Source organism: Diabrotica virgifera, chromosome 7 (genome assembly GCF_917563875.1).
Source record: "Diabrotica virgifera virgifera chromosome 7, PGI_DIABVI_V3a".
Taxonomy (NCBI): Eukaryota; Metazoa; Arthropoda; class Insecta; order Coleoptera; family Chrysomelidae; genus Diabrotica; species Diabrotica virgifera.
The window spans coordinates 115082749-115097882 of NC_065449.1; the positions used below are offsets into that span (position 1 = coordinate 115082749).

General features: G+C 31.9%; 1 protein-coding gene across 1 annotated transcript in view; it reads left to right on the forward strand.

The window, feature by feature from the left end:
- LOC126887903 (snaclec alboaggregin-D subunit beta-like) overlaps positions 1-15134 on the forward strand; it is a 77440-nt gene that overhangs the window by 50049 nt on the left and 12257 nt on the right. The window contains exon 3 of the mRNA XM_050655801.1: positions 6062-6182. Within this exon, the coding sequence (XP_050511758.1) occupies positions 6062-6182 (121 nt within the window). The remainder of the gene's footprint in view (positions 1-6061; positions 6183-15134) is intronic.

Sequence of the window (15134 nt, forward strand, 5' to 3'; positions counted from 1 at the left end):
CGGTAATGGTACTTTTCAATAGTGGTATAAAATACAGGGTGTTCCATTTAAAATTACTGATTAAATAATGTACTTGCGTTTTGACTCACCCTGTATTTGATATAAAGAAAATTAGCAATGTCGACCATTCTTGAAAATTTTGACAATACGTTAAAAAATAGGGCATTCATAAACCATTGCTCTTTTGCTTATTTTTATTTATACAGGGAGTTGAACTTGTTAAGATTTTCATATATAATTGGTTATAACTTTGTAAAGACCCTGTATAACATAACAAACCTTTATATTTTTGTGATGGAGAAGTTAACAGGATTTCGAATTTACAATAAAATATAGGGTGTTTCATTCAAAAAACATAAATTTGGTCTGCCACTCTGTTACCGAACACCCTGTAACATTCTAATTTTGTAATCTCAAAGCTCAAAGGTGGCTAAAATTTTGGTTATTAACTTTTATTGCTATGTTTTACTATAGCGGAGCTATTGAGCTTTACCCTACTAATCAATCACCCTGTATAGCACTTCTAAAACCACATTGGGTTTCTTCGAGATCTACTTTGCATTTGCGCTTAATTTTGTTGTTAAGTATTCTCAGGGAAATATAATTAATCGATTTTCTGAACATTTGAATTAAAAAACATATACTTGAGCTAGTCTGTGGGAGTCCAGTATTATAGAGAGTGAAAACCACTTATTGAATAAACTTATTGGTTTCCCCCTTAAAAATTTATAAAAACCGTTGAGACCCCTTGATTTTTGAAGTTATACTTCTTTAGGCGCGATTGAGAGTAAAATTTCATAATACTGTGCGCATGCGCACACAGACAGTATGGCGTTAAATTCCTATCTTTCAAGTTATGTATAAATATATCCGTGCAAGAAAAGGTGTGAAAAGAATATATTAGTGTTTTTAGTAAATATATTTATTATAATTTTTGTGTCTTTGGATTTGTCTTCCTCAGGAGTAAGATGAGTATTATTAAAACATTTTATTGTATATTTATTACACTTCACCTTGTCTGTTTGTTACCGTGAATTGTCATTAGGTACGTCCGAACCGATACAGACACAGTCCTCGTAGCGTATTTGGTATAGCATTCGGCCAGAGATCGAGAGGTCTTGAGTTCGAATCCGGAGCAATCCTATACTTTTTTTAATTTTTTTGAAAGCGGTAAGCACACAATTAGTTTGGTGTTTAAAAAAAATTAAAACAAACTGTTTAAAGTACATTTATTTTTAAGAAATCATATAATAGAAGTATAACTTCTTACGTGCGTACAAAGTACACACACATGCTTTTTTATATACTATAAATGTGATTTTTAAATATAACTTTAAATGTTCAGGGGGATTCACGAAAGTCTAACATAGTAGATAAAATTTATCTTTAATGGAATACCCTGTATATTCTTATATTTTTAAAAGCTGCTTAATAGCCTAAGCTCAACGAATGTAGGCTCTAATATGAACAGTAGAGGGTAAAGTTTTGAAATTTGAAAGTGTAGAAACCACTTAAGAAATAAAATTGTTTGTGGGCTGATTTTACAAAATTATTAAAAACGTTGCGATACGTCAAATGAATTTATTTTTTATTTAGCATAAAGACCTCGACAACTAATGGCCATTGGCATGGTAGGGTTGATTTAGCAATCAGATACTGTAATTTGTAGTGTGTGTGTTAAGTAAATGTCTTGTAACTTAGTAAAGTCGACTTCATCGTCCTTACAAAGAGACGCTTATTATTGTAATTAACTTAATTTATTAATTTTTCAACCCAGCAGAAAATCTAACTCACAACCCTTGGATCCAAAGATAGGTTCTCTTACCACTGAGCCACAGAGGTGGGAGAAAATTTAAATTCAAATGTATGCTTTTTAAATAAAAATCTAAACGTACAGGGTGATTCGCGCAAGTCTAGCATATTCCATTATCTACTATACATACATATGTATAGCATACATATTATGTTTTTACAAGCTACCAAACAATCTGATCTCAAAAAAGTATATTATGTAGGGTCTATTTTGAATAATACAAAGTGCAATTTTGAAATTAATAATATGTCACTTCTTAAATCATAGCATTTTTTAATTAGCTAAATACAGGCTTCAATTTTCTAAAGTAAGTATCAATATATTGATGTATAAAAATTCACGAGGAAAAAGTTTTCCTGTAGTTGGCTGTATACCATATAATACAAAAAACAGTAAAATCCTGTATAAAAGGTATATTTAAAATCCCTCAAAAGGGGCACATCAAAATCACAACATAACTAGTTTTCGACTGGTTTACCAGTCATCATCAGTATTTACGTGCAATGTACATGCTAACCACCAAGATATTGTTTGACAGATTGATGATGTATGTCTTACAATACAGACTGATGTATGTATTGTTTTTAATTTCTTGTCATAATTTAATGTCTTGACGAAAATTATACATAATTTCAAAATTTCATCTTGTATTATTCACAATAGACCCTAGTTTGTTAAGATTAGGTTACTAAGGAGCATTTAAAAACATAAAAATATACAGGGTGTTCCGTCAAAAAAGAAGACAATGGACTATGCTAGACTTCCGTGAATCATCCTGTACATTTAAGTTTATATTGAAAAAGCCAAATTTAAATTTAACTGGCACGTACCAGCGTATTTTATAACTTTCTAAATAGACCAGGCCATTTAGCACTAAAAACACCCGAATAAATAATTTTTTAAATACAGCACCTAGATACCTGCAGTTTTTTGCATTGCGTTCAGGATGACGCCAGGAAAAAAGTCTACTATTCAAAAATGGGTGGAAATGCATAATTGCACTGTAAAGTGCATAAAATGCATCCAAAATTGCATAAATACAAAAATAAAGTCAAAATCAGTATACTAAGGAAAAAAATTTATTATTTGGGGGGTTTTTGGGGTCACTGAATACGATTACACCATCAGAACTGACCTCCGGATCACCTGGTGCTTAAGGTCACTGTAAGAGACGTCATCTTCTGGAGTTTCGATGGTTTTTGGCATTAAATCGATGCAAACGCGTTACTCGCCGGTTTTAGGGGTCGCTAAGTACGAATATGCCATCAGAATCGACCTCCGGAGTACCTGGTGCCCAGAGTCGCTACTAAGGCACGTCATCTTCTTCAAGGGTTTCAAGGGATTTCGGCACTAAATTGATGCAACTGGACTATTCGGGGGTTTTTAAGGTGGTTAAACACGAGTCTGCCATCAGAACAGACCACTGGATCACCTGGTGCCCAAGGTCACATCTTCTGGGGTTTCGAGGGTTTTCGGTATCAAATTGGTGGAAACGGATTACTCGGGGGGTTTTTGAGGTCGCTAAACACGAATATACCATCAGAATAGACCACCGGATTACCTGGTGCGCAATGTCACTGCAAGGGACGTCATCTTCTGGAGTTTCGAGGGCTTTCGGTATTAAATTAATGCAAATGGATTAGTTACGGGTTTTTGGAGTGGCTAAACACCAATATGCGATCAGAATTGAACTCAGGAGGACCTTGTGCCCAAGATCGCTACTAAGGCACGTAATCTTTTGGAGTTTCGAGTGTTTGCGGCAATAAATTGATGTAAACGGATTACTCACTGGTTTTTTGGGGTCGGTAAACACGAATATGTCATCAAAACTGAGCTCCGGAGTACCTGGTGCCGAGGATCGCTACTAGGATACGTCATCTTCTGGAGTTTCGAAGATTTTCGGCATTTAATTGACGCAAATGGATTACTGGAGGGTTTTTGAGGTTGCTAAACACGAATATGCCATCAGAATCGACACCTTGTGCACCTGGTGCCCAAGGTCACTGCAATAGACGTCATCTTCTGAAGTTTTGAATTCTGAAGCATTAAATTGATGAAAATTGATTACTCGGGGTTTTTTAAAGTCGTTAAACATGAACATGCGATCAAAACAGACCATCGTAGCACCTGGTACCTGCGGTCACTGCAAGGGGCGTCATCCTCTGGGCGAGGTTTTTCGGTACTATATTGACGCAAACCGATTACTTATAGGTTTTTGGGGTTGCTGAACACGAATATGCGATCAGAGCAGACACCGGACCAGCTGGTACCTAGGGCACGCCATCTTCTTGAGTTCGAAAGTTTTCGGTACTAAATGAATTCAAACGGATTTCTAGTGGCTTTTTGGGGTTGCTGAATACGAATACGCCGTTAGAACACACACTGGAGAACCCGGTGCCCAAGGCATCTTCTGAAGTTGCGTGAGTTTTCGGTACCAAACTCATACAAACAAATTACTTTTGGGTTTTTGGGGTTGGTGAACACAAGTATGACTAAGATGAAGGATTCTGGAATATCTAGTGATTATGATGATCAATTATAACGCCAACGCATAATAACATTGTCTTAATAGAATATAGTAAATAGATCTGGAAATAAATAAAAAAAATATTGTCAGATATAAATAAAATTTATATAAATTATATATATATATATATATATATATATATATATATATATATATATATATATATATATATATATATATATATATATATATAAGTAAGAAAATTGAATAGCACAGTCAGTCCCTTGCAGTGACCATGGTCACCAGGTGCCCCATGGGTCTGTTCTAATGGCATATTCGTGTTTGGCGACCTCAAAAACCCCCCGAGTAAATCATTTGCATCTATTTTAAGCCGAAAACCCTCGAAAATCCAGAAGATGACGTCCATTGTTGCAGTGACCTTGAGCACCAGGTGATCCGGTGGTCTGTTCTGATGGCATATTCGTGTTTAACCACCTCAAAAACCCCCTGAATAGTCCAGTTGCATCAATTTAGTGCCGAAATCCCTCGAAACTCCAGAAGATGACGTGCCTTAGTAGCGACCCTGGGTACCAGGTACTCCGGAGGTCAATTCTGATGGCATATTCGTATTTAGCGACCCCTTAAACCCGTGAGTAATCCATTTGCATCGATTTAATGCCGAAAATCATCGAAACTCCAGAGGATGACGTCTCTTGCCATGACCTTGAGCACCAGGTGATCCAGAGGTCAGTTCTGATGGCGTAATCGTATTCAGTGACCCCAAAAACCCCCCAGATAATAAATTTTGTTCCTTAGTATACTGATTTTGACTTTATTTTTATATTTATGCAATTTTGGATGCATTTTATGCACTTTACAGTGCAGTTATGCATTTCCACCCATTTTTGAATAGTAGACTTTTTTCCTGACGTCATCCTGAACATAATGCAAAAAACTGCAAGTCTCTAGGTGCTGTATTTAAAAAATTATTTATTTTGGGCTAAATGCCCTGGTCTAAAAATAAGGACACAAACAATTTTATTCTATAAGAGGTTTTCATGCTGTATAATTTCAAAATTTAACCTTGTAATATTCATAATAACTATTAGACCCTATATGTAGTTCGTTAAGATCAGGTTATTAAAGAGCTTTTAAAAATATAAACATATTTTTATATTTTTATTTTAATGAAGAGAATGTTTAATTACAATGTTATATTTTATGCTTATATATGATGGAGTAAGGACATTCCATCCGAGAATGCTATAAAATAGGTTACATATATTTTTATCTCCAACCGTCACTAAAGTAATTCATTATTGTACTAATTCGGGGCAGTAAAGTAACACTTTATTGTACTAAAAGAAGAAGAACTTTACCTGCCCAACTCTCCTGTCCTGTGGAATGCTGACCAGCGCTTCCATGATTATTAACGTCTTGCAATAATTGAAGTGACAATTTCATGGTGATTTTGAAGGGGTCCTCTATCTGTATATAACCGCATTCATGGACGATTTCTTGACCCCAGGACAAAAGAGTGCTCTACCACTTATTAGCTTTTGTCAGTAAATTGGAAATTGCTTATACGAGTACAGGCTCGGTGATCTATGGTACCACCTGTTAATTATTCGTTCCCTCCTCTTAATATCAGCTAATATAAGGATTTTATAATATAAATTATTATTTTAGTTGATATTATCGTTTTTTAAATAATTTATATTTTCTTAATAAAAAATGATGGATCCTTACTACCGATTTGATAATAATACTTATTGTTACAGGGCAACTTTTTTAGATCAGAACAATTCTGCAGACAAAATGGAATGAATTTAGTTTCAATAAGCTCTTCACAAGAAAATGACTTCCTACAACGTACCATTATACAACGGAGTAATAGTTCTGGTAAGATAAATTGTAAAATATATTAGTAATCTATTATAGGCAAACTTTTTTGCTTTCACCCAGTACTACCTTACATTGCCATATCTTTCTGTTTCCATAGGCCAAAACTCTACATGTTACTTCTTTTATATACTCCGTCCCAAACCCTTTTTTTCGTGCGTCATTAGTTTTGACGTGATATAGGATTTTAAGAATGTCGCAAATCATTACATGACATTTTAGTTAAATCTGACACTGACAGTTGTCAGAATATTTATATTTATATAAACATCAATATTTATACAAATATTTGCCAGAATATTAATATTTAAAATAGTTTAATGTAAAATTAAGTAATACTCTGGGCTAATTAGCAAAATACAAGGAAAAGATATTTACCAGCAATGTTATTACTTTTTTTACTACTGTTACTTTTTTTATAAGCAAAATGGCGCCCGAAAATCGTGCTTTTTTCAATTTTTGCTCTATAACTCCAAAGATTTTAACTTTAGACAAAAAATACTCAAATAAAAATTCACCGCAATTAAATTCTGCATAGAGACGTGTTTTTCCGATTTACTTCGACGAAAACTTTTCCCGGAAAAAGCGGGTTTTTCTAACAAAATCTTTAATTTTCAACTAAACTTTTAGATAAGTAGTTGTTAATCAATAATTAAATAACTTGGTAACGTAAAAGCCCTTTCCGTATACATTATAACTCCAGAAGTCTATGGAAATTGAATGAACAGTTTAGCAACAATTAAAATATTAATTAAAAATTTACGGTCGCTATACTAACGACAATAATTATGACACATAAGAATAGCTATGATTTTTTTATAAAAAACACTAGACCTATCTGATGTATTTTACAGAATTGAAACAGGACTATTTAAGCGGCCTCAGGAATATTTTAAAATTATAAAAAATTTTTTGGTTTATAAACAAATAGAATATCTCGGGAAATATTACACTAAATTAAATAGCGAAAACGGTACTCGAAAGACAGAGGCACGGCTCTTCTTTTAAAAGAAAAAACGTTTAATTATGATGAGCGGTTCCTCAGATACAACCGGTCAAATTTGACCGGAATTTACGGCAAAGATATAAACAATAGGATCATAATTTTCAAACCATCGCCTTTCTGTTTTTGTCCTCTTTCTCCACACCAATTTTCATATCTATAAAATCCTCATAACATATATTACTATAATAAAAACTATCGATAATACGTGTGAAAATTGCCAAAAATAGCAAAACCCCAATCAAAAATTAGGTTGGAGAAAATGTAACCCTCAAAGTTCAAAATCGGTATACGTTAACAAAATGCATTTTCTCGTCTTCCTATGGAGCAATTTCCTTCATTCTTTTTTTGTTCCCTAATGACTCGAGTAGAGCCATCGAACTAACGCATTATTAAATGTCAAACTTGCGTTTGTTTTGTTATAATAGATTAATTTATTTATAAGAACAGAAAATTACATATTTTTTCCAGTTGTAGGCTTTTTTTTAGATAAACTGTGTACTAAAGTCTACCTTTTAAAGATAAAAACATAAATATTCTCATTTGAAAGCTGTATAATTATTTAAACAATTTTTATTTAAACAAATTAAAATATTGTGTTATAATAAATCAATTAATTTATTATAACAAAACAAAAGCAAGTTTGACATTTAATAATGCGTTAGTTCGATGGCTCTACTCGAGTTACTTGGGAACAAAAAAAGAATGAAGGAAATTGCTCCATGGGAAGCCGATAAAATGCATTTTTTTTTAACGTATACCGATTTTGAACTTTGAGGGTTACATTTTCTCCAACCTAATTTTTGATTGGAATTTTGCTATTTTTGGCAATTTTCACACGTATTATCGATAGTTTTTATTATAATAATATATGTTATGAGGATTTTAAAGATATGAAGATTGGTGAGAGGAAAGAGGACAAAAATAAAAAGGTGATGGTTTGAAAATTATGATCCTATTGTTTATATCTTTGCCGTAAATTTCGGTCAACTTTGATCGCTCGTATCTCAGGAACCACTAGTCATAATTAAACGTTTTTTCTTTTAGAAGAAGCGTCCTGCCACTGTCTTTCGAGTACCGTTTTCATAATTTAATTTAGTTTAAAATTTCCCGAGATATTCTATTTGTTTATAAGCCAAAAAATTGTTTATAATTTTAAAATATTTCTGAGGCCGCTTAAATAGTCCAATTTCAATTCTGTAAAGTACATTAGATAGGTATAGTGTCTTTTTATGAAAAAATCATAGTTATTCTTAAGTATTTTAATTATTGTCGTTATTATAGCGACCGTAAATTTTTAAATAACATTTCAATTGTTGCTAAACTGTTCATTCAACTTCCATCGGCTTCTGGAATTATAATACATACGGAAAGGGCTTTTACGTTACCAAGTTATTTAATTATTTGTTAACAACTACTTATCTAAAAGTTTAGTTGAAAATTCAAGATTTTGTTGGAAAAACCCGCTTTTTCCGGGGAAAGTTTTCGTCAAAGTAAATCGGAAAAACACGTCTCTATGCAGAATTTAATTGCGGTGAATTTTTATTTGGGTGTTTTTGGTTGTAAAGTTAAAATCTTTGGAGTTATAGAGCAAAAATTGAAAAAAACACGATTTTCGGGCACCATTTTGTTTATAAAAAAAGTAGCACACTATCTGCGGACTTTGCATATCTATATTATTAATATATACAATCATAAGATTCGATTCCAGCAATAAAACTGCTGGTAAATAACTTTTCCCAAAAATGGCCTGTTCTCCAATAATCAGCCCAGACTATAAATATATTATCAAATTTCACTATACAATGCCCGAATGTTTGGGAAAGTATGCAATGTATGTACTTTAATATTAAAAAAAAGGTTTTGAGGGTTTTTTAAATATACCTTTTATACAGGATTTTACTGTTTTTTTGTATTACATGGTATACAGCCAACTACAGGAAAATTTTTTACATGTGGATTTTTAATATTTTACTTTACAGCTTTTTATGTTTGCTATGATTCAGGGCCACGTTTAGGTCAATTGACGCCCTAGGCAATTCTCTAGTAGCCGCCCTTCAAACATGTACCTACCACTTTTGCGAAAAAAATTGCAGAAATTTTTATTTAAATAAGAATACACTAAAAATGGATTTAAACTACGGTGTTTATATACCTATAACAAAAAAATCGTCACTGCAGTTTGATCACATCCGAGAATTCTTTTCAAAAAGACTTCAAAAAAAATTGTTTTCTTAACAAAATCGACAAATTGTTTACACGTTCTTGCGTCATACTTGATGGGAAATTATTTTTAATTCTTGAAATTTCCGAAAATGACCTCTCAGCGGACACGTTGGCAACTGGGATGCACAAATAAATGTGCAAAGCAATGTCAAAATTAGGGAAAATATCTTTCAATCCACTAAGTGCAGTCATTGAAGGTTTTCACATCCGATTTCGTTGAACCTCTATCGATATTCATGAAAATTGGTGAGTAGTTAGAGGATACCTCAAGGAACAAAGGTGACATGATGCCAACTTGCGCTTTTACCGTGGTGGTGGATGCCACCCCTTCTGAGGGGTGAAAGTTATTATTTTTTAGATAATACCATAAATCGATAGAGACACAAATTCTAAGCAAAATTTGTTATATAAAGTTATAAATATAAATCAATACTTTTTGAGTTATTAAAGATCAAAAATTTTATTTTTTCGTAAAAATGCATGTTTTGAAGCTGTTTTTCACGTATTACTCAAAAACTATAAGCGTTTACAAAAAAGTTATTATTACCAAAATTAAAGATAATAAAAATCTAAATACACTCCTCCCTTAAAGAACTAAACTAATGTTAATTCAAAGTGACTTATGGGTAATTGAATGTATATTTTTTTTCGACGAGTAGGTACGCAAATCTAAGTAGGTACATATTTAAGGTACATAACGGTAAAATAATGCATTTTATAAAATATACCTGTAAAATATAATTATTTCAACAATTTTGACCGGTTTGGAATTTATATTTTTGAAACAAAGATATAATCTAAAAATACTCAATATGCGTAAAAAGTTATATATGTATAACCAAATTTTAGTTTTTCCTGTATCAAATATTTTACCTTATTACCATTTCTGTAGGGTAAAAAATAACCGAGATAGAATCGTTTAAAGCTTAAATTTTGCTGCGAGAACCATGTAACCGGGGCCATTCAACCTTTTATTTTTAAAAAAGTAGGTGGTTTAAAAGATTAAATTCAACGTGGTTTAATAGCCATTAACATTAACTTTCAAAAGAGTTATTTAGGCAAACCTGATATCGTAAAAATTAACGGAGTTATTAAAAAAAAACAATAACTTTTTTGTAAAAGTTTTTAAAAGATCAATTTTGAAAAACATTTGGTGCATAAATTTTAATGCTATCAAATTGTTCGGGGGCTCATTTTATAGATATTTCTAAGTACTTTGACAAATGTTTAATAAGGTTATGTTATAAAATGCATCATTTTATCGTTATTTAAGCTTGAATAGGTACTTAGATTTGGGTACTCGCCGAAAAAATTATACTTTGAATTACCTATTATAACTCACTTTTAGTTAACATTAAAAGGTTTTTCCAGTAAGGAGTTTATTTCATTTTTTATTAGCTTCAATTTTGGTAATAACTTTTTGGTAAAATTTTATAGTTTTTGAGTTTTTTATGAAAAATTGGTTAAAAACATGCATTTTTCTCACGAAAATTTAAAATCTTGGATCTTTCATAAAACAAAAAGTTATTTTAATAACTTTATGTGACAAATTTTGCTTAGAATTTGTCGCACTATCTAATTTTGGGGATATTTTTAATAAAATAATTTTCACCCCCGAGAAGAGGTAGCATTCACCCCTAGGGTAAAAGCGCAAGTTGACACCATGTCACCTTTGTTCCTTGAGATATCCTCTAACCACAAAGCAATTTTCGTGCAAATCGATGGAGGTTCAACGAAATCGGAGGTAATAGCTCATATCCACATTTAGTGACTGCACTAACTCTTCTTATGTCAATTGGTGATTTTATTGTGATATCCAAATGGCCCTTTAAGTAAATGCATTCATGTATGAATGATGTACCTTGGTCGTCTTTATTTTGTATCAGATTTTCAGCTTCTTTAATAATTTCTTCATTGCTTAATTTTGGCAAATCTGTTAATAACACGAGAACGTTGATAAATCAGTCGATAAGATTCCAGATGTCTATTCAGGTGTCTTATCAGTGTGTCGATTATAATATAGAATGTGTGGATTTTGATCTCATCACTAGCTGAAAAGTTTAGTTCATCATCGGCCTCCTCGTCAAATTGAATTTTTTTTTTTCTTTCCTATTTCTTTATATGTTTTATTTGAGCACAATATTTTGACTTCCTTGCGGCAAAGTAATTTGAAAGAGCTTCACACTCTTTAATGACAGAACCCAGATCCATAATTTTTATATACAAATATTTTTTATACAGTATTTGAGCCGCCCTCTCATAATGTGCCGCCCTAGGCAACTGCCTATATTGCCTAATGGATAAAGCTGCCCTGCTATGACTACTTAACTATGTAATACGATAAATTTCATTTAAAAACCTATACGCTGTGAGCTCGTACGTAGAGGGGATATTTAAAAATTCGCGAGCGCCAGTAGTGACAAGTCTGTAAACGTTTACTGGAAATTTGACATAAATGTCAAAGTGATTAATTTAAAATTAAAATTAAACACATTAATTATTATAAAAAATATTAGCTGGTCAAAGCTGTGGTATATATTTTTACCTTAAATATACTTACGTTTTAAATACTGAATTGAAGTTTTTTTAATGTTTCGTAATATGCAATTATAAATTAATCTATTAATCTTAGCGCCATCTACACGATAATTGTGAAAGTATCCGAAGTAAGAAATTAATATTTCATCAATAAAACGTCAAAATGATTAGCAAAATCTTAAAAAAATCGATTACAATTTAATTACTTTTTTGCGTTGTAAATATTAAGCGATAACAATTAAATAATAAATTTAAAAATTACCGGTGAAAGTTGCATTAGTAATTCGCTAGGAGCGACACCAGCGAAGCTCAGAGCGTATTCGCTCTGAGCTTCGCTGGTGTCGCTCCTGGCGGATTACTAATTCAACTTTCACCGGTAATTTTTAAATTTATTATTTAATTGTTATCGCTTAATATTTACAACGCTAAAAAGTAATTAAATTATAACAGATTTTTTTAAGATTTTGCTAATCATTTTGACGTTCTATTGATGAAATATTAATTTCTTACTTCGGATACTTTCACAATTATCGTGTAGATGGCGCTAAGATTAATTTATAATTACATATTACGGAACATTAAAAAAACGTAAATTCAGTATTTAAAACATAAGTATATTTAAGGTAAAAATATATACCACAGCTTTGACCAACTAATATTTTTTATAATTAATGTTTTTAATTTTAATTTTAAATTAATCACTTTGACATTTATGTCAAATTTCCGGTAAACGTTTACAGACTTGCCACTACTGGCGCTCGCGAATTTATAAATATCCCCTCTACGTTCGAGCTCACAGCGTATACTAATCTTATTTAATATTTACCCTATACTTTCGAATTTTTTAACACCTCCCTGTAAAGTGACCATACTGGCTGTTTCATATTTTGGGTAAATATTCAGAGAAAATGCACTTTGACTTTTAACACAAAGCCATCTTTGAAACTAACGCCTTTCAAAGCACCATATGCGTTGATACTTTATGACCCAAGCTATCTCTACCAAGAAAGGGTCCGCAGGCAGTACCTTGGCCTTGCAAAGGAATACAAAATTTAGTACGAAGTTATAAGTTTAACGAACTACATCGCCTTAGCTTATCAAAAGGACGGCCGTCCACGTCGCGGCGGGCTCCTTGCAACTCCTGGAAGTGCTATCCAACTACAGTCATTTAAAGGTAGGTGCGATACTCTCTTTGGCGATTGATACAATTTATGAATATAGCCAGATGAATTTCTTCATGCTTACATACGAACGAACATATTTATTCATTTTTCATACTAAGTGCATTATTTTTTATTACATTTACATTACCATATTATAGTCCGCTACATTATTTCTACTACTTAATTGATTAAACCCAGCGACCTTAATCATCAATCAGAAGCTCATTAGATGCTTCACCAAATATACCAATGACATAAAATATTTATATTGAGGTAGTTGACAAATTTCTAACCTAGAAATTACAATTGTCATTTTACCATATTGATTATTTTTGTGTCAAATTATCTTACTCGCCTCATTGATTGGATATCTATAGTATTTTTACTACAAAAGCGATATTACGTAGGTCAAAATTTTTGACGTAAGGGAACTGTTAAAACATTAGAATTTTGACAGTTCTCTTACGTGAAAAATTTTCACCTACGTAATATCGCTTTTTTAGTAAAAATACTATAATTAGAGTATTGTAATCTCCAACCAATTATACATCTATAAGTATAAATCCGTTTTAATATGCAAATACCTGTCAAGAAATACATAATTGTTTAACTTCAATGTATAATAATCACAAAGGTACATTTTTTTCTATCGCTTCCAACTCTAATGCGTTAGAGAGAATTTTATAATATGTGACTCACTGAAAAACGGGTTTGGGACGAAGTATAACATTTTTTTATGCTACAACTCTACGTGTTACATTTATGACTGCACAATAATTGCTATTTTTTTTTTCAATTGCACTGTTTGAATCAGAAAAAAATGATTATTCTGAATAAATTTTTCCTTTAGTGACAATTTAATTGCCTCATAGATTCCTATGACCTCCCCATTACATATGGTGAAAGGATTTGGTAACATTGATCAGTATTTGATTTGATGTCCGGTTTACTGATTCCAAACCCTGTTGTAAGTTCTATCTTCGAGGCATGGGTTGCTTTATATTTTTCTGTGTTTAGAAAAAATTGTTCTTTGATCATAAAACCTTTTTTTAGATTCAAAAGAACTATCTTCATTCTACTGTACATACAGTGTATTCTAAGGGACTTCATAGCAATAAAAATCGACCTGTTTCGGGATTTATCTCCAAAATCACATATTTTCTAGAAAATAAATTTTTTCCAACCTAAACGTCCTCACTGTATAATTTAAAAACCTTATGGTTAATCGTTTCCTTCTTTGTTCTGGTCCTTGCTGCATGAGAGTTTGACTTCATACAACCAAGAGCTATCCTAACACCTTCAAGATTGAATCCAGTTTATTAGGATTGATTTATTGGCTAGTTTTAGAGTCAACCGAAGTACCGAAATCTAAGTGGGATTTCACAAGTCCCTGAAATGCCATTAAATGAGTGCATGGTTTAGCTTCTCACCATACTCTGCTTAGGGCTCTTAGTACAAAGGAAACCAATGCATTGATTTTAGATATAGTAGCTTGGCGTACTTTGTCACCAATGACAACATAAAAAATGCTTTACTAAAGCGGGATGTACTTATATGAAATATAGATGCAAATGATTTTGAAGAAGAGGATAATATTTTACTTGCACAAATATTTCCCATTATCAAAAACTCATTAGTGGATTGAAAACAATTTGCCATGATTTAGAGTGATGTGTCTGCAGAGAGTGGGGAATTGACTCAACGATTGTATAGAATATAGAAAACTACAAGAAATAAATTAATGAATCTATCCCTAATTCTAAACCCCAGGAACAAAAACTAAAGTTTTTGTGTCAAATAGATCATACCTATCTGAAACCTGTGTAGTGAGTAAATCTCAGAGGTTTGGATTAAAAACATAAAAAATTACTATACAGTGTGTCCAAAAAAAGTATGCCACCTATTCTTAAATTTATGTCATTATATTCATATATTTGTATAATCCATTCTATGTAATATATTATTTGTAATTAATCTTGGTTGATATGAAAACTTATATCAATTGATTTCCATATCTTTTTA